Below are 24,200 nucleotides of genomic sequence, written 5' to 3'. Positions count from 1 at the left end.
TTTTATTGTAAATAATCACAAATTCTTTAAAAAAAAAATACACAAAACATAGAGAACTTCCTGGATTTAGGAAAGACAGCTCGTCATTAACATAAATTAGCATCAATTAAATGACAGCATTTTACTTTTTAAAGGCTACAAATTAAAAAAAATTTCAAACTGACGGATGTAACATCCTAATTTCTTGCTAACTAGAGATAGCATTAGCAAGGACGGTTATGACATCATTTTCAGGCGCTGTCTGTTGCTTGAAAGCCAAGTTAAAATGCAACATTTTATGTTTCAGGAGCACCTTCACTTCCTTTTTTTCCCCTTTTTAACCACCTCTGGATCTCAGAATCTTTCTTTGTTAGCATTTCTAGCTTAAAGACTAGATAATTCTGTTGCTTAAAAGCCATGTTACGAGTTTATACGATAAAATTTACCTCAGGATTATTTACGAAGATTATCCTGAGAGCCTGTGCTGTTATTTCTTTCTTTCTATTGTTCGTTTTATTTTTTCCTTTTTATTTTATTTACTTATTTATTTATATTTCTTTAGGTTCAAGCTCTGGTGTTAGCGTGAAAAACATCGCTAGCTAAAAGGTAGGCCGTTCACGGCTGTTTCAGAATCGAGCTATGACACTAGACACGCAAAATTCAACTAAAAAACGTCACTAATTCTGTGTCCGGTTTGTAGTAAATGACCCCAAGCAGTGAAAAAGTGTTTCTGCTTCTATTTGTGTTTATTGGCAAGTTTTTTGAGGCATAGTGTGGGTTTGTGGTGACAGACTGAAATGGGGGCGGAGTGTAGGACGATCGGGGGGCGTGTCTAGGAAATGACTGACACGAAACCCATCTAAACACAAGCCAGAACTCTGGAACGTTCCACAGTCTTCCACACAGCCACTAGTACTAAGGCTTTGGCGTGATCCACTATATATATTGTTTGCAAGTTTTAGATATTTTCAGGGTTTTTTGTAGGTGTAATTTTTTAGGATTACTGCAATTTTAATGATTAGCCTCTCGGTGCTACAGTTACGTCACATGACCACTTCAGCGCTGCTCACTGCGGTCACGTCCAGATCACTGCTGCGTAACGGACGTGTGCAGCCTTAGTCAGAATTACTCAGCTGTCCTCGATTCCCCGTAGTAACCTCAGCGAGGAGAGCAGAGTGATGCATGCTGGGAGGGCGGAGGAGCCTGAAGGCCTGATTGAGCATGCGGAGGCTGCGAGAGGAGTTTTAGTATGCAAATAAACACTCTGGAATGCAGCTTTAAAGGACCTCATCAACAACGTCCTTGGAGGGGAAAAAAAGAGCAGTCAAGATGTCTGGATGGAAGAGACGCTGCCTCACGGGGACGCAAACTGCAGATTAATAGGAAGTGGGGGAAAAAAATTATTAAAAAAATCAGACAAGACGAACGGCTGCAACTATATACATCTTTCTTTGTTTGCTTGTGTTTGCTTGATTGTGTGAACCCGATACCACCACCACCGTGCTTCAGACTTGTAATAAAACTCAAAGCTAAACAGTTTCAACCCAACGACAGGGACAAAAAAAAATAGTAGAAAGCAAAAAACAGGATAAATAACAAGATAGATAGATAGATAGATAGATAGATAGATAGATAGATAGATAGATAGATAGATAGATAGATAGATAGATAGATAGATATTATTGGTACTAAATAATATAAATAATCCAGTACTTTTTGTTTTTTTTACTTTATTTTGTAAAATTGCATTATTATAATATAGTTTTTTTAATTAACACTTTTACATTTTTAAAAGTCCTTAAAATCAAGAAAGAAATGCTATTTAAAAACAATTTGATTAAATCTCTTTTTGTTTTGTTTTTAATTTCTATGAATTTGAGTTTTGGCTTCGATCCCAAATTTCGTTTAATGTTATCATTCTTCAATTACAATTCTTCACTGTTAAATTTCAGTCTAAAGCATTAACACAAACTTGTCATTTTTGAAACAAGAATACATTTAAAACTTTTTTTTTTTTAAATCTTGGACTTTCTCAAGCTGAAGCGACCTTGAGAAGTTGCGGGTCCAAATAACACTAATTACTGCATGAGAGAGATTATATTAAAATTATCTGCACACATAAACAAATACTTTAAAATATACTTAAATAATTCACTTTAGGCCACACCCACTTCAGGTTTGGATCAGAATACAGTTTTTATAATTATTGTATGCACATCATTATTATTTAAAAATGCCCTGCATGCGTTCCTGAGTGGAAGGAGATATTTTTTAGGTAAAACAAAGTGATAAAAACTACATTGGAAAAAAAGGAGAGGAGAGGAGAGGAGATAGAGAAGGGGGGGTCAGAGGAGAGGAGATAGAGAAGGGGGGGTCAGAGGAGTGAAGAGAGAGAGGGAAAGAGGGTGGAGAGAAAGAAAGAGAGAGAGCAAGAGAGGGAGGGAGAGGGAGGGGGAGAGAGAAAGAGAAAGAGAGAGAGAGAGAGAGAGAGAGAGGAAGAGAGAGAGGAAGGGAAGATGTGAGGAGAGAGAGAGAGAGAGAGAGTGGGAGAGAGGAAGAGAGAGAGGGAAAGAGGGTGGAGAGAGAGAGAGAGAGAGAGAAAGAGAGAGAGAGATAGGAGTTAGTGGGAGAGAGGAAGAGAGAGAGGGAGGGAAGATGTGAGAAGAGAGAGACAGAGAGAGAGAGAGAGAGAGAGAAAAGCAGCTGCAACAACAAATATTTGCCATTGATTAGACGGCGCATCAATGAAGTGCGAAATTAGCTTGTAGTATTGTGACAAAGGTCTTCTCTATTCCCCACTCCACTCATCCTTCCTACTTTCCTTCTTACCCTCCCTCCTTCCCTCTCTCTCTCCTTCCCTCTGTAGTGACTTTCCGGGATCCTTCGCTCGTCTGTTCCCTGCTCGGTGTCTGGAGCAGCAGTGGTGTGGAGTGAGTCAGCGTGTGCATGCAGAGAATAAATCATGTTTTCTGTCCCATTTCGCCAGGCTGGTGAGTCCGTTTCCCCGACGGATGATCTGTACACTCTGACAAGTCCGCTGGCGCTGCATACCAAAGCAGCGACACACACACACACACACTCCAAATTAGAGTGTGTGTACAGTGAGAGCCTAACACACACTCACACACACACTCACACACACACACACAAACAGGGACACAGCTAGAGGCTGAGTGTCGCTTTGATGGCTGCGTTCACACACATGTACCTGCATCCACATACATGTATCTTATACACACACACACACACACTTCACTGCACTGAAGCATAGAGAGAGTAGGAGAGAGAGAGAAAGAGTGTGTGTGTGTGTGTGTGTGTGTTGTGGGGGGGTGGGGGTTGGGGGGCGTAGCGATGGGAACAGTCACAGGACACTTCCTTTCAACAGCGAGCTAAAAATAGCCAGCGCAGAAAAGTGGAGGAGAAGAAGAAGAGGAGCAGAATGTAAGCTGTTGTTTCTGTACAACCTGACATTACTGCACAGGAGAGAGAGAGAGAGAGAGAGAGAGAGAGGAGAGGAGAGGAGAGAAAAAGGGAGGGGTGAGAGGAGAAGAAAGGAAAGGAAAAGAAAGGAAAAGAAAGGAAAGGAAAGGAAAGGAAAGGAAAGGGGAAAGGAGAGAGAGAGAGAGAGAGAGAGAGAGAGAGAGAGAGAGAGAGAGAATGAGAGAACGAGAGAGAGAGGAGAAGAGAGAGGGGAGGGGTGAGAAAGAAAGGAAAGGAAAGGAAAGGAAAGGAAAGGAAAGGAAAGGAAAGGAAATGAAATAGAGTGGAGTGGAGAGGAGAGGAGGGAGAGAAACATACAGAATGTATAGAAGAGAAGAGAAGAGAAGAGAAGAGAAGAGAAGAGAAGAGAAGAGAAGAGAAGAGAAGAGAAGAGAAGAGAAGAGAAGAGAAGAGAAGAGTGTGCTTGGTATGTGTATAATTCAGCAGCAGTCTGACACACCATTATTGTAGAAAGTGTGTCACAGAGAGAGAGAGAGAGAGAGAGAGAGAGAGAGAGAGAGGGCGAGAGAGAGAGAGAGAGAGAGAGAGAGAGAGAGGGAGAAAGAGAGAGAGACTCTGTTGGAAACAGCCACCTCATGCTCCAGCACATCATTTCTCTCTGAGCTCTACCTGAACACAGCTGGCCCCGCTCCATTGCGCCAGATTGAATTTTTTGCGAAGGGAACGATGCAATTACACCTGCTGTGGCCCGCTACACGGGATAAAAGCGCTCTTTCTCCAGCCGCCTCTCCTCCGTCACCTCGGCGGAGTACGGGGCTGTTGTGTCGAGGACGATTGTCAGTTTACAAAAGAGGATTATAAAAATTGGCTCTCTCACTTTCGCTCGGCCGGCTGGAGTTCGCCGAAAGACGCTGCCATCTCGGCAAAAAGCAGTGCAGGAAGTGCAGGAAGTTCAGGTCAGGCATGAACACGTGCACCTGAGCTCCACTTTACTCTCACAGCGAGGGTTCAAATGGAGGAATCGGGGCTTTAGTTATGACCTCTGGAGAGGGAGCTTAAAAAAATAAATCATATCAAGGCCAAACAGCAGATTTCAGCATACAATGGAGATTCCACCAAAACAACGGAACTGAAAAAAAACCCCAAAGTGGTTTAATTCCTATATATATTTGTTTCCCGTGTCGGAAAAATGAATCATTAAAGACACGTTTTTTTATCTGTTTATTGTTACATTTAATCTTGCTGAACATCTTTGGAAGAAATTCAGTCTTTCACAAAAAGTGACAAAATTAAAAAGGTCATACTTTAATATCTTTAATGTCTGTGTTGTTTATTTACAAATTAAATAAAAAGTAAAAAAATATATATTTTATTTTTTATATATATATATATATATATATATATATATATATATATATATATATATAAACTAAAAAATATATTTTTTTACTTTTTATTTATTATTTTTTTATACTTTATATATATATATATATATATATATATATATATATATATATATATGTAAATGTAAAAATTTTTTTATATTATATATATTATGTATATTTGTATATTTTTATGAATATTATTAAAAATTGCTCAAATAATAAATAATTATAATTTTTTTAATTATATTTTTTTAATATTCAAGTAAACTAAGATATTAATAATAAATTCAATGAGACGTTTGGTGTGTGGTGTTTGGTATGTGAGGTTTGATCTCTGAGGTTTGGTGTGCAAGGTTTGGTGTGTGAGGTTTTGGTGTGTGATGTTTGGTGTGTGAGGTTTGGAGTGCGAGGTTTGGTGTGTGAGGTATGGAGTGTGAGGTTTGGTGTGTGAGGTTTGGAGTGTGAGGTTTGGTGTGTGAGGTTTGGTCTCTGAGGGTTGGTGTGTGAGGTTTGGAGTGTGAGGTTTGTTGTGTGAGGTTTTTGTGTGTGAGGTTTGGTGTGTGAGGTTTTGGTGTGTGAGGCTTGGTGTGTGAGGTTTGATCTCTGTGGGTTGGTGTGTGAGGTTTGGAGTGTGAGGTTTGGTGTGTGAAGTTTGGTGTGAGGTTTGGTCTCTGAGGATTGGTGTGTGAGGTTTGGTCTCTGAAGGTTGGTGTGTGAGGTTTGGTGTGTGAGGTTTGGTCTCTGAGGGTTGGTGTGTGAGGTTTGGTCTCTGAAGGTTGGTGTGTGAGGTTTTGGTGTGTGAGGTTTGGTGTGTGAGGTTTTGGTGTGTGAGGTTTGGTGTGTGAGGTTTGGTGTGTGAGGTTTGGAGTGAGGTTTGGTGTGTGAGGTATGGAGTGTGAGGTTTGGTGTGCGAGGTTTGGTCTCTGAGGTTTGGAGTCTGAGGTTTGGTGTGTGAGGTTTAGTGTGTGAGGTTTGGTGTGTGAGGTATGGAGTGTGAGGTTTGGTGTGCAAGGTTTGGTCTCTGAGGTTTGGAGTCTGAGGTTTGGTGTGTGAGGTTTAGTGTGTGAGGTTTGATCTCTGAGGGTTGGTGTGTGAGGTTTGGTATATGAGGTTTGGTGTGTGAGGTTTGGTATATGAGGTTGGTGTGTGAGGTTTGGTCTCTGAGGTTTGGTGTGTGAGGTTTGGTATATGAGGGTTGGTGTGTGAAGTTTGATCTCTGAGGGTTGGTGTGTGAGGTTTGGAGTGTGAGGTTTGGTGTGTGAAGTTTGGTGTGAGGTTTGGTCTCTGAGGATTGGTGTGTGAGGTTTGATCTCTGAGGGTTGGTGTGTGAGGTTTGGTGTGTGAGGTTTGGTCTCTGAGGGTTGGTGTGTGAGGTTTGTTCTCTGAAGGTTGGTGTGTGAGGTTTTGGTGTGTGAGGTTTGGTGTGTGAGGTTTTGGTGTGTGAGGTTTGGTGTGTGAGGTTTTGGTGTGTGAGGATTGGTGTGCAAGGTTTTTGTGTGTGAGTTTTGGTGTGCGAGGTTTTCATGTGTGAGGTTTGTTATGTGAGGTTTGGAGTGTGAGGTTTGGTGTGTGAGGTTTGGTATATGAGGTTTGGTGTGTGAGGTTTGATCTCTGAGGGTTGGTGTGTGAGGTTTGGAGTGTGAAGTTTGGTGTGTGAGGTTTGATCTCTGAGGGTTGGTGTGTGAGATTTGGTATATGAGGTTTGGAGTGTGAGGTTTGGTCTCTGAGGGTTGGTGTGTGAGGTTTGGTATATGAGGTTTGGAGTGTGAGGTTTGGTCTCTGAGGGTTGGTGTGTGAGATTTGGTATATGAGGTTTGGTGTGTGAGGTTTGGTCTCTGAGGTTTGGTGTGTGAGGTTTGGTATATGAGGTTGGAGTGTGAGGTTTGGTGTGTGAGGTTTGATCTCTGAGGTTTTGTGTGCGAAGTTTGGTGTGTGAGGTTTTGGTGTGTGAGGTTTTGGTGTGTGAGGTTTGGTGTGTGAGGTTTGGTGTGTGAGGTTTGGAGTGTGAGGTTTGGTGTGTGAGGTATGGAGTGTGAGGTTTGGTGTGTGAGGTTTTGGTGTGTGAGGTTTGGTGTGTGAGGTTTGGTGTGTGAGGTTTGGAGTGTGAGGTTTGGTGTGTGAGGTATGGAGTGTGAGGTTTGGTGTGTGAGGTTTGGTCTCTGAGGTTTGGAGTCTGAGGTTTGGTGTGTGAGGTTTAGTGTGTGAGGTTTGATCTCTGAGGGTTGGTGTGTGAGGTTTGGTATATGAGGTTTGGTGTGTGAGGTTTGGTATATGAGGTTGGTGTGTGAGGTTTGGTCTCTGAGGTTTGGTGTGTGAGGTTTGGTATATGAGGATTGGTGTGTGAGGTTTGGTATATGAGGTTTGGTGTGTGAGGTTTGATCTCTGAGGGTTGGTGTGTGAGGTTTGGAGTGTAAGGTTTGGTGTGTGAAGTTTGGTGTGTGAGGTTTTGGTGTGCGAAGTTTGGTGTGTGAGATTTGGTATATGAGGTTTGGTGTGTGAGGTTTGGTCTCTGAGGTTTGGAGTGTGAGGTTTGGTGTGTGAGGTTTTGGTTTGTGAGGTTTGGTCTCTGAGGTTTGGTGTGTGAGGTTTGGTATATGAGGTTGGAGTGTGAGGTTTGATCTCTGAGGTTTTGTGTGCGAAGTTTGGTGTGTGAGGTTTTGGTGTGTGAGGTTTTGGTGTGTGAGGTTTGGTGTGTGAGGTTTGGTGTGTGAGGTTTGGAGTGTGAGGTTTGGTGTGTGAGGTATGGAGTGTGAGGTTTGGTGTGTGAGGTTTTGGTGTGTGAGGTTTGGTGTGTGAGGTTTTGGTGTGTGAGGTTTGGAGTGTGGGGTTTGGTGTGTGAGGTATGGAGTGTGAGGTTTGGTGTGTGAGGTTTGGTCTCTGAGGTTTGGAGTCTGAGGTTTGGTGTGTGAGGTTTAGTGTGTGAGGTTTGATCTCTGAGGGTTGGTGTGTGAGGTTTGGTATATGAGGTTTGGTGTGTGAGGTTTGGTCTCTGAGGGTTGGTGTGTGAGGTTTGGTCTCTGAGGGTTGGTGTGTGAGGTTTGGTATATGAGGATTGGTGTGTGAGGTTTGGTATATGAGGTTTGGTGTGTGAGGTTTGATCTCTGAGGGTTGGTGTGTGAGGTTTGGAGTGTAAGGTTTGGTGTGTGAAGTTTGGTGTGTGAGGTTTTGGTGTGCAAAGTTTGGTGTGTGAGATTTGGTATATGAGGTTTGGTGTGTGAGGTTTGGTCTCTGAGGTTTGGAGTGTGAGGTTTGGTGTGTGAGGTTTTGGTTTGTGAGGTTTGGTGTGTGAGGTTTTGGTGTGTGAGGTGTGGTGTGCAAGGTTTTGGTGTGTGAGGTTTGGTATATGAGGTTTGGTGTGTGAGGTTTGATCTCTGAGGGTTGGTGTGTGAGGTTTGGAGTGTGTGGTTTGGTGTGTGAGGTTTGGTATATGAGGTTTGGTGTGTGAGGTTTGGTGTGTAAGCTTTGGTCTCTGAGGGTTTGTGTGTGAGGTTTGGTCTCTGAGGGTTGGTGTGTGAGATTTGGTCTCTGAGGGTTGGTGTATGAGGTTTGTGTGTGAGGTTTGGTCTCTGAGGGTTGGTGTGTGAGGTTTTGGTGTGTGAGGTTTGGTGTGTGAGGTTTGGTCTCTGAGGGTTGGTGTGTGAGGTTTGTGTGTGAGGTTTGGTCTCTGAGGGTTGGTGTGTGAGGTTTGTGTGTGAGGTTTGGTGGGTGAGGTTTGGTCTCTGAGGGTTGGTGTGTGAGGTTTGGTATATGAGGTCTGGTGTGTGAGGTTTGGTCTCTGAGGTTTAGTTTGTGAGGTTTAGTCTCTGAGGTTTGGTCTCTGAGGGTTGGTGTGTGAGGTTTTGGTGTGTGAGGTTTGGTATGTGAGGTTTTGGTGTGTGAGGTTTGGTCTCTGAGGGTTGGTGTGTGAGGTTTGGTGTGTGAGGTTTGGTATGTGAGATTTGATGTGTAAGGTTTGGTCTCTGAGGTTTGATGTGTGAGGGTTGGTGTGTGAGGTTTGGTGTGTGAGGGTTGGTGTGTGAGGTTTGGTATATGAGGTTTGGTGTGTGAGGTTTGGTCTCTGAGGGTTGGTGTGTGAGGTTTGGTCTCTGAGGGTTGGTGTGTGAGGTTTGGTATCTGAGGTTTGGTGTGTGAGGTTTGGTCTCTGACGGTTGGTGTGTGAGGTTTTGGTGTGTGAGGGTTGGTGTGTGAGGTTTGGTCTGTGAGGTTTGGTGTGTGAGGTTTGGTGTGTGAGGTTTGGTGTATGAGGTTTTGGTGTGTGAGGTTTGGTGTGTGAGGTTTGGTATATGAGGTTGGTGTGTGAGGTTTGGTCTCTGAGGGTTGGTGTGTGAGGTTTGGTATATGAGGTTTGGTGTGTGAGGTTTGGTATATGAGGTTTGGTGTGTGAGGTTTGGTCTCTGAGGGTTGGTGTGCGAGGTTTTGGTGTGTGAGGTTTGGTATGTGAGATTTGGTGTGTGAGGTTTTGGTGCGTGAGGTTTGGTGCGTGAGGTTTGGTCTCTGAGGGTTGGTGTGCGAGGTTTGGTATATGAGGTTGGTGTGTGAGGTTTGGTGTGCGAGGTTTGGTGTGTGAGGTTTGGTATGTGAGATTTGGTCTCTGAGGGTTGGTGTGCGAGGTTTGGTGTGTGAGGTTTTGGTGTGTGAGATTTTGGTGTGTGAGGTTTGGTCTCTGAGGGTTTGTGTATGAGGTTTGGTCTCTGAGGGTTGGTGTGTGAAGGTTGGTGTGTAAGGTTTGGAGTATGAGGTTTGGTCTCAGGGTTGGTGTGTGAGGTTTGGTCTCTGAGGGTTGGTGTGTAAGATTTGGTGTGTGAGGTTTGGTGTGTGAGGTTTTGGTGTGTGAGATTTTGGTGTGTGAGGTTTGGTCTCTGAGGGTTTGTGTATGAGGTTTGGTCTCTGAGGGTTGGTGTGTGAAGGTTGGTGTGTAAGGTTTGGAGTATGAGGTTTGGTCTCAGGGTTGGTGTGTGAGGTTTGGTCTCTGAGGGTTGGTGTGTAAGATTTGGTGTGTGAGGTTTGGTGTGTGAGGTTTGGTCTCTGAGAGTTGGTGTATGAGGTTTGGTACGTGAGGTTTGGTCTCTCAGGGTTGGTGTGTGAGGTTTGGTGTGTGAGGTTTGGTCTCTGAGGGTTTGTGTGTGAGGTTTGGTGTGTGAGGTTTGGTGTGTGAGGTTTGGTCTCTGAGGGTTGGTGTGTGAGGTTTGGTGTGTAAGCTTTGGTCTCTGAGGGTTTGTGTGTGAGGTTTGGTCTCTGAGGGTTGGTGTGTGAGGTTTGGTGTGTAAGCTTTGGTCTCTGAGGGTTTGTGTGTGAGGTTTGGTCTCTGAGGGTTGGTGTATGAGGTTTGGTCTCTGAGGGTTGGTGTATGAGGTTTGGTCTCTGAGGGTTGGTGTATGAGGTTTGGTCTCTGAGGGTTGGTGTGTGAGGTTTGGTATATGAGGTCTGGTGTGTGAGGTTTGGTCTCTGAGGTTTAGTGTGTGAGGTTTAGTCTCTGAGGTTTGGTCTCTGAGGGTTGGTGTGTGAGGTTTTGGTGTGTGAGGTTTGGTATGTGAGGTTTTGGTGTGTGAGGTTTGGTCTCTGAAGGTTGGTGTGTGAGGTTTTGGTGTGTGAGGTTTGGTGTGTGAGGTTTTGGTGTGTGAGGTTTGGTGTGTGAGGTTTTGGTGTGTGAGGTTTGGTGTGTGAGGTTTTCGTGTGTGAGTTTTGGTGTGCGAGGTTTTCATGTGTGAGGTTTGTTGTGTGAGGTTTGTGTGTGAGGTTTGTGTGTGAGGTTTGGTCTCTGAGGGTTGGTGTGTGAGGTTTGTGTGTGAGGTTTGGTCTCTGAGGGTTGGTGTGTGAGGTTTGTGTGTGAGGTTTGGTCTCTGAGGGTTGGTGTGTGAGGTTTGTGTGTGAGGGTTGGTGTGTGAGGCGGCAGTTAGATGTCACTCAAATGATGTTTTATTGAGGTATAATTATGAAGCACCTGTCTCTTTTTCCTAAATCCCCACAAAAAAATCTACCTCTCACAGCTCTCTTTGTCTCTTATAGTCTCTCTCTATCTCTTGCAGTATCTCCCTGTCTCTTGCATCCTCTCTCTTTCTCTCTCAGTTTATTTCAGTCTCTGTCTGTCTCTTGTAGTCTCTCTCTGTCTCTTGCAGTGTCTCTCTGTCTCTTGTAGTATCTCTCTGTCTCATTCAGTCTCTCTCAGTCTCTTTCAGTCTCCCACTCTCTCTCTCAGCCTCTCTCTGTTTCTCTCAGTCTCCCACTGTCTCTCTCACTGTTTCTCTCTCTGTCTCTCTCAGCCTCTCTCTGTTTCTCTCAGTCTCCCACTGTCTCTCTCACTGTTTCTCTCTCTGTCTCTTTCTGTTTCTCTCAGCCTCTCTCTGTTTCTCTCAGTCTCCCTCACTGTTTCTCTCTCTGTCTCTTTCTGTTTCTCTCAGCCTCTCTGTTTCTCTCAGTCTCCCACTGTCTCTCTCACTGTTTCTCTCTCTGTCTCTCTCAGCCTCTCTCTGTTTCTCTCAGTCTCCCACTGTCTCTCTCACCGTTTCTCTCTCTGTCTCTTTCTGTTTCTCTCAGCCTCTCTCTGTTTCTCTCAGTCTCCCACTGTCTCTCTCTGTTTCTCTCAGTCTCCCACTGTCTCTCTCTGTTTCTCTCAGTCTCCCACTGTCTCTCTCACTGTTTCTCTCTCTGTCTCTCTCAGCCTCTCTCTGTTTCTCTCAGTCTCCCACTGTCTCTCTCACCGTTTCTCTCTCTGTCTCTTTCTGTTTCTCTCAGCCTCTCTCTGTTTCTCTCAGTCTCCCACTGTCTCTCTCAGTTTCTCTCAGTCTCCCACTGTCTCTCTCTGTTTCTCTCAGTCTCTCAGGTTTGGTATATGAGGGTTGGTGTGTGAGGTTTGGTCTCTGAGGGTTGGTGTGCGAGGTTTGGTATATGAGGTTGGTGTGTGAGGTTTGGTCTCTGAGGGTTGGTGTGCGAGGTTTGGTATATGAGGTTTGGTGTGTGAGGTTTGGTCTCTGAGGGTTGGTGTGCGAGGTTTTGGTGTGTGAGGTTTGGTATGTGAGATTTGGTGTGTGAGGTTTTGGTGTGTGAGGTTTGGTCTCTGAGGGTTGGTGTGCGAGGTTTTGGTGTGTGAGGTTTGGTATGTGAGATTTGGTGTGTGAGGTTTTGGTGTGTGAGGTTTGGTGCGTGAGGTTTGGTCTCTGAGGGTTGGTGTGCGAGGTTTGGTATATGAGGTTGGTGTGTGAGGTTTTCTCTCTCTGTCTCTTTCTGTTTCTCTCAGCCTCTCTCTGTTTCTCTCAGTCTCCCACTGTCTTTCTCTGTTTCTCTCAGTCTCCCACTGTCTCTCTCTGTTTCTCTCAGTCTCCCACTGTCTCTCTCTGTTTCTCTCAGTCTCCCACTGTCTCTCTCTGTTTCTCTCAGTCTCCCACTGTCTCTCTCTGTTTCTCTCAGTCTCCCACTGTCTCTCTCACTGTTTCTCTCAGTCTCCCACTGTCTCTCTCTGTTTCTCTCAGTCTCCCACTGTCTCTCTCACTGTTTCTCTCAGTCTCCCACTGTCTCTCTCACTGTTTCTCTCAGTCTCTCACTGTTTCTGTGCAAAACGAAACACTTGTGTGTGATTATTTACACACACTATAAAGTCACTGTCGTGGGCTTTAACTGCATCTCCCCCCCAAAAAAGTAGATTTATTCGAGTCTTCCTGTCGTAATCTGGCCAGTTTGCAGCTGATCGATACAGGCATGGCGGAGAGAAAGGCTTTTACCGGAGCGTGACACTAAATCTAATCAGATGCAGCTCTGAGGTTGGCACGTGAGCAGCTGAAGTGGCAGATCTGAGCGGGAGATACGGGCGCGTGGGTCACGAAGACACTCTGTCTCCGCCCAACACACTTAGACAACACATGTCTCTTCATCACATTTCTGCCCTGTCTCAGAGAAATCAGGCCTGCGGTCGGGACGACACAGCTGGATTTACAACAAGCCTTCTCACCAGGAGAACATATCCAGATGTGTATTGTATGGTTACACCTTAATATGTTACGTATCCAGATGTTTAGCACATGGTTACTCCTCGATATACTACCTGTCCAGATGTTTATCATATTTTGTGCCTCAGTATGCTCCATATCCAAAGGTTTATCGTAACTTTACGGCTAAATATGCTACATATCCAGATGTTTCTCATATTTTGTGCCTAAATATACTGTGTAAGATGTTTAGCACATTATTACTCCTCAATATGCTACACATCCAGATGTTTAGTGTATTGTTACTCCTCAATATGCTACGTTTCCAGGTGGTTAGCACATCGTTACTCCCCAACATGCTACATATCCAGATGTTTAGCATATCATTACTCCTCAATATGCTACATGTCCAGACTTTAAGCACATTGTTACTCCTCAATATGCTGCATATCCAGATGTTCAGCCTGTTATTACTCCACAATATGTTACATATCCAGATGTTTAGCATATTTTGTGCCTCAATTTGCTACATATCCAGATGTTCAACTTATTTTGTTTCATATCCAGATGTTTCTCACATTTTATGCCTCAATATGCTATGTATCCAGATGTTTAGCACATCGTTACTCCTGAATATACTACCTGTCCAGATGTTTATCATATTTTGTGTCTCAATATGCTACAGTATGTATCCAGATGTTTAGCACATCGTTACTCCTGAATATACTACCTGTCCAGATGTTTATCATATTTTGTGTCTCAATATGCTACAGTATGTATCCAGATGTTTAGCACATAGTTCCTCCTCATTATGCTACACATCCAGTATGCTACATTTCAAGATGTTTAGCATATCAATACTCCTCAATATGTTACATATCCAGGTGTTCAGCCTGTCATTACTCCTCAATATGTTACATATCCAGATGTTTAGCATGTTTTGTGCCTCAATATGCCACATATCCAGATGTTCAACCTATTGTGCCTCAATATGCTACGTATCCAGATGTTCCTTGCATTTTACGCCTCAATATACTATGTATCCAGATGCTTAGCACATGGTTACTCCTCAATATACCACCTGTCCAGATGTTTATCATATTTTGTGCCTCGGTCCGTATCCAAAGGTTTATCGCAACTCTACGGCTAAATATGCTACATATCCAGATGTGTATGGTATTTTGCACCTCACTATGCCTCCGTATCGAAATGTTTAACGTATCGTCTGAGAGAGAGGGATAGCCGTGTTAATGGCCTGCGTTGAGTTTCAGGCACTCGGAGGAGTGTTTGTTTCAATCTGTCCGCATGTCATCCCGTCTCAGGCAAGCTGTCTCCTCTAATATCTCACCTCGGCTGCGCTTGTCAGCTGGGATTTCCTGTTAGGACGGCTCTGTTTGACCTAAATACTGACAACTGCGAGGCTTTCTGACAAGTGCTGGGCACGATGAGAGACCCGTCCTAACACCTCGGTGCAAAAAAAACCCCATCCCCGCTGTTAATAATAATAAGAATAATAATAAGAATAATAATAATAATAATAACAATAATAATTACACACTGTATTACCGAGCAGCTGGGAAAAGAGAAAGGAACAAGACGGAATACCACCAGCACTGAATATCTCACGAAACCCCTCCATTACACACTGCTAATGTAAAACAACAGCGAGCGCATCGTCAAGGCCAGCTGCAGCCACGCTTCCCATTAATCAGAGCTCGGCAGCGCCAGCCGCACAACACGCACTGCAAACAAATTATCTCAAAGAGATGCCTGCCTTCCCTAATGTCAATTAATTCCTTCTATTCCATTTGTCATTCAGCGAGGCCAAAACACTCATCTGGGTGGTGTCGTGTACGCAAAAAAAGAAGCCGGAGCGTTCCCGATCTATTCCACGCTGTCAGAGGCGTCTGCATCTCCGTCATCACGCGTGATGATGAAGAACCAGGAGCACCGATCCTCACACTGATAAACTGCGCATATAGTTACTGATACTGAAAAAATTACAGCAGACAAATCAGGTATTGCAAGCGCACTGAAAGAGAGTGAGTGAGTGTCAGTGCTCCGTAGAGTACACGATGTTAAGGCTGCTTTAGAAAATTCGTTTCTCGTCTGGAGCATAAATAAAGACGTTTCAGAATTACAGAAATCAGGGACATGTTGAAATATCAGCCACCAGAATTTGTTTTTGTTTTGTTTTGTTTTTGGTTTTCTTTGGTCAAATTTTTTAACCAAGAAAACAAACACACAAACACACAAATAAATAAAGAGGAAAATTGGCAGCTACAATAACAGCAACAACAATAACAACAGCAGCAACAACAACCAAAACAGCAGCAAAAACTGCAACAAAAACAAGATCAGCAACACTAACAACAGCAGCAGAAGCTACAAACAGAACAGAAGAAGAAGAAAAAGAAGAAGAAGAAGACAACAGTAACAGCAGTAACAACAACAGCAACAACAACATTAACAACAGTAACCAGTAACAACAATAGAAGCAAAAACAACAACAACAAGAGCAGCAACACTAACAAGAGCAACTATAACAACAGCAGCAGAAGCAACAAACAAAACATACGAAGAAGAAGAAGAAGAAGAAGAAGAAGAAGAAGAAGAAGAAGAAGAAGAAAGAACAACAGCAGCAACAACAACAATAACAACAGTAACAACAACAACAATAGAAGGAACAACATTAGCAGCAATAACCACAACAACAGTAACAACAACAAAAAGCAGAAGCAACAACAACAGTAACAACACTAACAAGAGCAACTATAACAACAACAACAGCAACAAAAACATCAGCAGCCACAATAATAACAGCAGCAACAGCAACAAGAGCGACTAGAACAACAGCTGCACCAACAACAACCAAAACAGCAGCAACAACAGCAAAAATAACAAGAGCAACAAAAACACAACAACAACAGTAACAACACCAAAAAAAAAAGAGAACGAAAGATGGGAGCAGAGAGAAGAGAGAGAGAGAGAGCATCTGAATAAAGCGACTCTGTAGGAGGTTAACATCATTCCCTTTCATGTACATGAATCATCCTCAGAGTGTGTTTGTAACTGACACTGAACACACACCATGCTGCGCTTACACAGTCCCACTGCACACCTGTACACCAGACGGAGAGTCATTACTGTGTGTGTGTGTGTGTGTGTGTGTATGTGTATGTGTTGCCCTGTGCCGTGTGACCTCCCAGTCAAGGCTATTATTGCAGATTAATTTTCTCGGTCACAACAAAGCGTAAGAACTTTACAAGCAGAACGTAACGTAGTTGAGTTTAGTGTCTCCGAGTCGGTCAGAGCCAAGGACAGCTGTAAAAACTCACATTTTAAGGATGAGTTCATTCAAAATTTAAAGCTGGAAAGATTTAGTGCTGGACTATTTTAAGCAGCGAGCACTCTACTTATTTAACTCCTTATTATTGTTATCATCATCATTATTATTATTATTATTAAATTATTATTATTATTACACATTTTTACACACTAGGTTTATAGTCAGCATCTGATGATAAAAGCCCCTACACAAGCTGCTGCTATAAAAACAATAATGTACAAGCCAGAAAATTTAATGTAACTATAAACAGATAAATAAAAACATTTTAATCGCTTCAGGACATGAAATCTGTCCATCTTTGTTACTTGTGATAAGAAAGGAACATCTGTGAATCCTAACACCAAATATAAAGTCTATTATTATACTTCCTCCTGCTATAAATCTCCATTTTGCCCTGAGGGTGTGCAAACTTTTGCACTCATCAGTCATCACTGCAGAGGAAGCACCTCGCTGAGAGAAAGGAAGTGTGGTAGTCTGAACACGGGGTTATGAGACATCGGTGGTTCAAAAATCAACCTGATCAGTGAAGAAGAAGAAGAAGAAGAAGAAGTAGAAGAAGAAAGAAGTATAACAACAACAACATTAACATCAAGAGTAACAACAGCAACAACTGTAACAGCAACAGTAACAACAATTATAACAACAGCAACAACTGTAACAGCAACAGTAACAACAATTATAACAACAGCAACAACAGTAACAACAACAACTGTAACAACAGCAACAACAGTAACAACAGCAACAACAGTAACAACAGCAACAACAACCATAACAACAGCAACAGCAGTAACAACAGCAACAACTGTAACAGCAACAGTAACAACAATTATAACAACAGCAACAACAGTAACAACAGCAACAACTGTAACAGCAACAGTAACAACAACCATAACAACAGCAACAGCAGTAACAACAGCAACAACTGTAACAGCAACAGTAACAACAATTATAACAACAGCAACAACAGTAACAACAACAACTGTAACAACAGCAACAACAGTAACAACAGAAACAACAACCATAACAACAGCAACAGCAGTAACAACAGCAACAACTGTAACAGCAACAGTAACAACAATTATAACAACAGCAACAACAGTAACAACAACAACTGTAACAACAGCAACAACAGTAACAACAGAAACAACAACCATAACAACAGCAACAGCAGTAACAACAGCAACAACTGTAACAGCAACAGTAACAACAATTATAACAACAGCAACAACAGTAACAACAACAACTGTAACAACAGCAACAACAGTAACAACAGAAACAACAACCATAACAACAGCAACAGCAGTAACAACAGCAACAACTGTAACAGCAACAGTAACAACAATTATAACAACAGCAACAACAGTAACAACAACAACTGTAACAACAGCAACAACAGTAACAACAGCAACAACAACCATAACAACAGCAACAACTGTAACAGCAACAGTAACAACAATTATAACAACAGCAACAACAGCAACAACAGTAACAACAACAACTGTAACAACAGCAACAACAGTAACAACAGCAACAACAACAGCAACAACAGTAACAACAGCAACAACAGTAACAACAGCAACAACTGTAACAGCAACAGTAACAACTGTAACAGCAACAGTAACAACAATTATAACAACAGCAACAACTGTAACAGCAACAGTAACAACAACTATAACAGCAAGCAACAATAACTGTAACAACATTACCAACGGCAACAACATCAGTAACAACAATAACAACATTAACAACAGTAACAGTAACAACAACAGCAAGAGCACCAACAACATCTGTAACAACAGCAACAGCAGCAACAACAGTAACAACAACAATAACATCAAGAGTAACAACAGCAACAACCGTAACAACAGTAACAACAACAACAACCATAACAATAACAGTAACAACAACAATAACAACCATAACAACAGTAACAACAACAATCACAGCAGCAACAACAACCATAACAAAAGCAACAACAACAACTGTAACAGCAGCATCATCATCAACAAAAACAACAACCATAACCATAACAACAGCAACAACAACAGTTAAAACAACAGCAACAACAACCATAACAATAACAACAGAAATGATAACAGTAACAACAGCAACATTTATGAACATACATTAAAAACAACAATTAAAATGAATTATAAATAATAAATAATCAATAATTAAATAAGGATAAAATAAATCTGACATTTAAAATAAAAAACAAATGAATCTATTAACATTTTAAAATAATTCCCGCAGCACTGCAGAACTCAGAGGTGATCAGGAAGCCACCCACTAATTCAGCTAATTTTCTTTGACGCAGACAAACACACAAAAACCTTTATGATGGGGGTTTTTTTTTTAGGACCTGATAAAAAAAAACCACCCACTCACATATTCCGATCACGGCGGTGAAGCGAAAAGAGAAAAGTCTATTTCGACCATCATCAATCTTTTGATTACTTACACGCCAGCTCCCACGCGGCGGCTCTGAGGTGCCACAGCCGCTTAATAATTCTATCCATTTTCAAAGGAGGACTCAGTCATTTATTAGGTTCCATATCTATCTCATCAGCTGTCTAATAACTCTGCTGATCATTGGCTAATGCCGAGGCCGGGTTCCAGCCCTGATAACACGCATGGCTACAGTGTTCCCTTTATTTACTGCACTGAATAAGCTGGATATTACTAATGAGAGCTGCTCAGAGCAGGCTCAAGATCATGCAGGACACAGTTGGACACAGAGGACACAGCTGACGATGACCAAAACACCTTCATCTTTATTATTCCTGTTAACGTTCAACATGTGCTCTGCTGGAGTGAGACAGAGGGGGTGGAGTTATAGATCTCAAGGTTTTATTATGGACATTTAACAAAAACTTAAAAACGTGTGTATATACACTATATTGCCAAAAGTTTTGGGACACCCCTCCAAATCAGTGAATTCAGGTGTTGTTTTTCAGGGGTTGGGCTCGGCCCCTTAGTTCCAGTGAAAGGAACTCTTAATGCTTCAGCTTCATACCAAGACATTTTGGACAATTTCATGCTCTTTGTGGGAACAGTTTGGGGATGACCCCTTCCTGTTCCAACATGACTGCACACCAGTGACCAAAGCAAGGTCCATAAAGACATGTGAGTTTGGTGTGGAGGAACTTGACTGGCCTGCACAGAGTCCTGACCTCAACCCCACAGAACACCTTTGGAGAGGAGACTGTGAGCCAGGCCTTCTTGTCATCACAACATCAGTGCCTGACCTCACAAATGAGCGTCTAGAGGAATGGTCAAAAATTCCCATTAACACACCCCTAAACCTTGTGGAACCACTTGTGAAACCAACTCCATATTACATTCATGTGCATGTAAAGGCAGGCATCCCAAAACTTTTGGCTATATAGTGTATAAATGGATAAAAAAAGACGTTTTTGTGGTGGAGAAGAAAAAACGAATCAACAAATCTTCATGGTGGAAGCTTTCATCACACCGAGGTGTTTGTGTTGTGTATACAGTATGTGTGTGTATATGTGTGTGTATATTTATGTCTGTGTGTGTGTTTGGCATGTATCTGTGTACGCTCTTCTCCTACCCGTCGTTTAAAGGTGTGTCGTCTTTTTTTAGCTGTGCCTGTGTTTACCTGTCAGTCACGTCCTCTGATGCCTGTGCACGATGATAAGGAGACGTTGCTGTTTAAACAAACCCACATGCAGCGTGCGCATATTAATTTCCGACAGACAAATCGAGCCTGATTAAATATAACAGCAGGAAGAGTCACACAAAAGCGGGAGATTCCATTTACTAATCCTCGCGGCTTTCGGAGGACATCCGAATCTGTTTTACCGTCTCAACATATTTCGGAGATAAAACCAGGTGTTTTTTTTCTCAGTTATTTAATATACTTCCAGTGAATATTTCCACTCAGAAGTATGTATTCGTGATCAGAATGAAGGATGTGTTTAATTCTACATCATTATAAACATTAACACAGATGATGATTAACAGAACACACTGTAACACAGCCAAGTCCCCGTAAACCAGTAAATTCTCCAGCGGATGTTTCATCTCTTTTGTCCACATTGGAACAGAAACACAAAGCGAACCCACTTCTGGTTTGTTACCTGAACTAAAACCCAACCTGTGCTGCATTCATGAAGAACATGAGACTCGTTATTCATTCTGTTTCGGTGATTAATGCTGCATTGTGTGAAAATCCCTATGAGGAAGTGTTTCTCGGAGCTGTACGGTCGTAACACGGTTAGGTTTCATGCCATGTGTCACGTTCGATGCTCATCTAGCGCTATGTAGTGGACGATGCTAGTGATATTTGCTGGCTTCTTCTCATTTACATTGTGTTGTTTGTGTATCTTCTTGGTCTATCAGTACATATGAAACTTCATCTATATTGCGTTATTGAACTTTTTTTTTTTTTTTGCTTGAGATTTCCTGTCAGGTCACGAAGCATGTCTACTTCATCCTCTGTGCGCATAGATAAACAAGATAATAAAATAAATAAATAGAAATCAACCAGCAACAGCGGAGGAATTTATATTAGAAAGATATTTTAAAATAAAATGCTGCATATTAATATGTTCTATTCTATTCACGGCTCACTTAAATCTACAACTAGGACGATTCATGTCGTAATATATTGGAATATATATACAAGAATTGTAATAGATTTATTTCAACTATTTTTTCATTCATATATTATCTTGTTTTTGCTTTTCATTATTAAATTGCATTGACGTTACATTGTATCACTTTTAATAGTGAAAATCTTCGTCTTCGGTCAGCATTTTCTATCCTGTTTTTTGTTAATCAGGCTTAAAGACTTTGAGAAAGATTGTCTCTGAGTTTTTGATCAGGAAAAATCTGGTAATCTTGAAGGTATAAACTATACTATGCATTTAAAATGAGCATTTTAACTTTATAAATTTTAACATACGCAGCTGTGTGAGCTTTGGCAGCATGGCTTTGAATACAAGGAACTTAAACATGCATCATTTCTAAAAAGCTTTTGAACTTGATTAAGAGAGAAACAAAACAAGATTGAGACACTAAGCGAAGATCCCTCAGCACGTCGCATTGTTTTCCCAAAATGACTCATTCATTAATATTCACGAGTTCTCTAATTCGAATGCTAACGTCGGCGCAGTGGGACGCGATGGCAATTAGAAACGTTCATACGGAGACCCGAGGGATCGTTGGTGATAAGCAGGCTTCCCTCACCTCGTTGACGTCTATTCCATGGTGGGTCATGTACTCGCGGTCATTCACCTGCCCCCCTTCCACAAAGTCCATGGTCAGGACCCGCTTGGTTGAAAGCTCCCAGTGGATCTTTGGTACCTGCAATTAAAAAAAAAAAATTCAATAAGGAAAGGAAGGAAACATGACTGAGTCACGGAAGCTGCAGGACTCGAACTTACACTGCTGATCTCTGTCATATTTCCTGCTGCTGATTTGACTGGCAGATTAATTAACCGGGTGTTTTTTTTTTTTTTAATTGACTGCTTTAATAATCCTGCTTTTTATAGTTTATAAGACAAAACTGTGATCCTGAGGGTTTCTGAACCTCCAGAGCGAGGAACTGCCGAGAGTCATTTCACTTCCTGTGCATGAAACATGGCCACAAGATAATGTTCTTTAATCAGATTTTAAAAAAAATAAATAAATAAAAATTCTATCAGTAAATGGTCTGTGTAACAAGCTGTCAGTCAACACCTTCTGACCAATCAGAATCCAGAACCAGGGATCTTTGCGTCCAAATTATTTTCTGATGTCAGAAACCTGTAGACTTCTGGTGAGGTGTTATTGTTATTTATTAGAAATAAACCCTGGCTTTTGGGAAAAGCCCTCGGCGGTGATTGTGATAGATTATTTACCCCATAAAGTGCTCTTGACCGGAGAGGTTTGCACAAATAACTGCGTACACTTACAATGAGCTTGAAATGACTTATACTGACCTAACTGCTCACACTTAGAATGAGAAATAACTCAAATACGGTGAAGTTCAATTCGGTGCGTGAAGAGAATCCAGAGAGAGAGAGAGAGAGAGAGAGAGAGAGAGAGAGAGAGAGAGAGAGAGAGAGAGAAAGAAAGAGAAAGAAAGAGAGAGAGAGAGAGAGAGAGAGAGAGAGCGTAAACCCATCGCCCCAAATACAAATTTACTACAGAGAAAATATTTAACATCGACCCAATAAAACCCACGCAGCGCTGCCTGAAGTAAGAGATCCGTTCACAGTGACACGGTCGTACATCAGAAAACAGAAATAAAAGATTTCTGAGAAGAAGAACGAAAAATACACGGCGAATCTCCGCTTACGACAAGAGTAAGCAAAAGCAAAGAGTCAGGAAGAGGACACGTCCACTGGGGGGGATTAAACAAAACACTATTGATTTTTTGATTCAATTCTACTGGAGCTATAAATGAATAATGAGGCTGTTGGACACAAGTGCGAAAGAACCCGGAGTTTCGACTCCATGTGTATCGAGCAGCTTTAATGGAAAAATCACGACACTTCTCCAACAGCTCTGACTCGACTCACGAGAGTTGGATTAAATGTTAACTACGATAAAAACCTAGATGTTTTCTGTAATCAAATTTAAATCATCATGATATTAGAACTCAGTGTAAATGCAAATGAGATGCAAAATTAGAAATACATGTAACGCTAAGCCTTGCTGCAAGGATTAAATTTGCATATTTGAACCTGATTGGTTCTTACAGTTTATGATGTAATCACATGATTGAAAATTAATTCTTTTCCAATGAGAATCTTAGCTTTAATTTAATTTAATTTAAAAATGAAAAAAAATTCAATCTTTTCATCTGTGACAGAAATAAACACATTTTATTTATATAAACACAGTTTTATTTAGGACTGTTTTTGCATAGTGTAACATAATTATCTCATATTTTATGAGGAAAGAGATTTGCAGCTTCAATTTCCTAAAATAATTTTTTTTTAATGTAAAAAGCACTTCAGATTTTTTTACTTATTTTTTTTAATAACCATAGTTGTTTTGGGTTTTTTTTTTTTTTGTTAGAATTTTTAAACTTTTATTTTTAAAAAAATGTTTTTTTCCTCCCAACCAATCCGGTCACAAGTTAGAGGTCCACTTCATAAATTTCATTTGTTCCTTGATGTTCAGGAGTATCCAGGAGTTTCCATATCATCCATATCAACAAAATCCAAAAAGCTACACCTAGACTGTTGATATTTAATCTTTGGTGCGTTATGTGTACGTGTGTGTTGTCCAAACCTTCAGGAAGTTGAAGCGCTTGAGCATGTGGGACACTTTCTCTGCATTTCTTCCCTCATTAAGGAAGTCGAGCTCGAGAGGCATGTTTCGTTTAGCTTCTTCTACCAGCCACATGAACGCAAAGTCTGGAAAGAGCCAATGAACCACCTGTAGGAGGAACTACACACACACACACACAGTTACATACTTATTTACTTTATACAATTCTGGTATTTTTAGAAAAGAGTCTGTAATCATCAATAAGCAGCAGAATTCCATGCAACAATAAATCACTGAATAGTGAATCATCCATGGAAATGATTCATACTGATTCAAACAACATATGACTCAGTACAGGTTTAAGTGTCCATTTTGCTTAAAAATGCTCCTGTACTTCTTTTTAAATCCATTATAGAGATAGTCTTACTCATATTTATACAGAATTCATGCTAGGTGAAGTTAGATAAGTGAATCAAGAATAATGAAAACACAGCAATTAAAAGACATAACAAGTCTGAAAGATCAGAATTTCCACCAAGATGTTTCTGTAGGTTTCATCGCTGCTTAAATATGATAAATAAATAAATAAATAAATAAATAAATAAATAAATAAATAAATAAATAAATAAAAAGACAATTATTACTAATCTCAAAGATCATATATATATTTAATTCAAGTATTTATATTTACAGTTACTCTACAGGACCTGAGAATCACTGGACGTTTAGGGAATTCCAAGGAGGAAAAAAGAAAATCATATTAGTAATATTTATAAAGTACTTGTTCAAATATAGATGTTACAGATTTGAACGAAGTCATCATGAGTTCAGTAAGAGAGATGGAAAATTGTGTGGTCATGCTTAGACCGATATTTTCAATAACAAACAAAGAATAAA

General features: G+C 41.3%; 1 protein-coding gene across 4 annotated transcripts in view; it reads right to left on the bottom strand.

Moving 5' to 3' along the window:
* adck1 (aarF domain containing kinase 1) overlaps positions 1-24,200 on the bottom strand; it is a 111,610-nt gene that overhangs the window by 28,476 nt on the left and 58,934 nt on the right. For all 4 annotated transcript variants that reach the window (XM_058399731.1, XM_058399729.1, XM_058399732.1 and 1 more), the window contains exons 6-7: positions 23,325-23,483; positions 21,291-21,407 (exon numbers count right to left, since the gene is read on the bottom strand). In XM_058399731.1, the coding sequence (XP_058255714.1) occupies positions 21,291-21,407; positions 23,325-23,483 (276 nt within the window). The remainder of the gene's footprint in view (positions 1-21,290; positions 21,408-23,324; positions 23,484-24,200) is intronic.

The sequence above is a fragment of the Hemibagrus wyckioides genome, linkage group LG09, assembly GCF_019097595.1.
Source record: "Hemibagrus wyckioides isolate EC202008001 linkage group LG09, SWU_Hwy_1.0, whole genome shotgun sequence".
NCBI classification, from domain to species: domain Eukaryota; kingdom Metazoa; phylum Chordata; class Actinopteri; order Siluriformes; family Bagridae; genus Hemibagrus; species Hemibagrus wyckioides.
The sequence above is the reverse complement of the archived record's forward strand: the minus strand, read 5'-3'. Positions and strand labels throughout refer to the sequence as shown.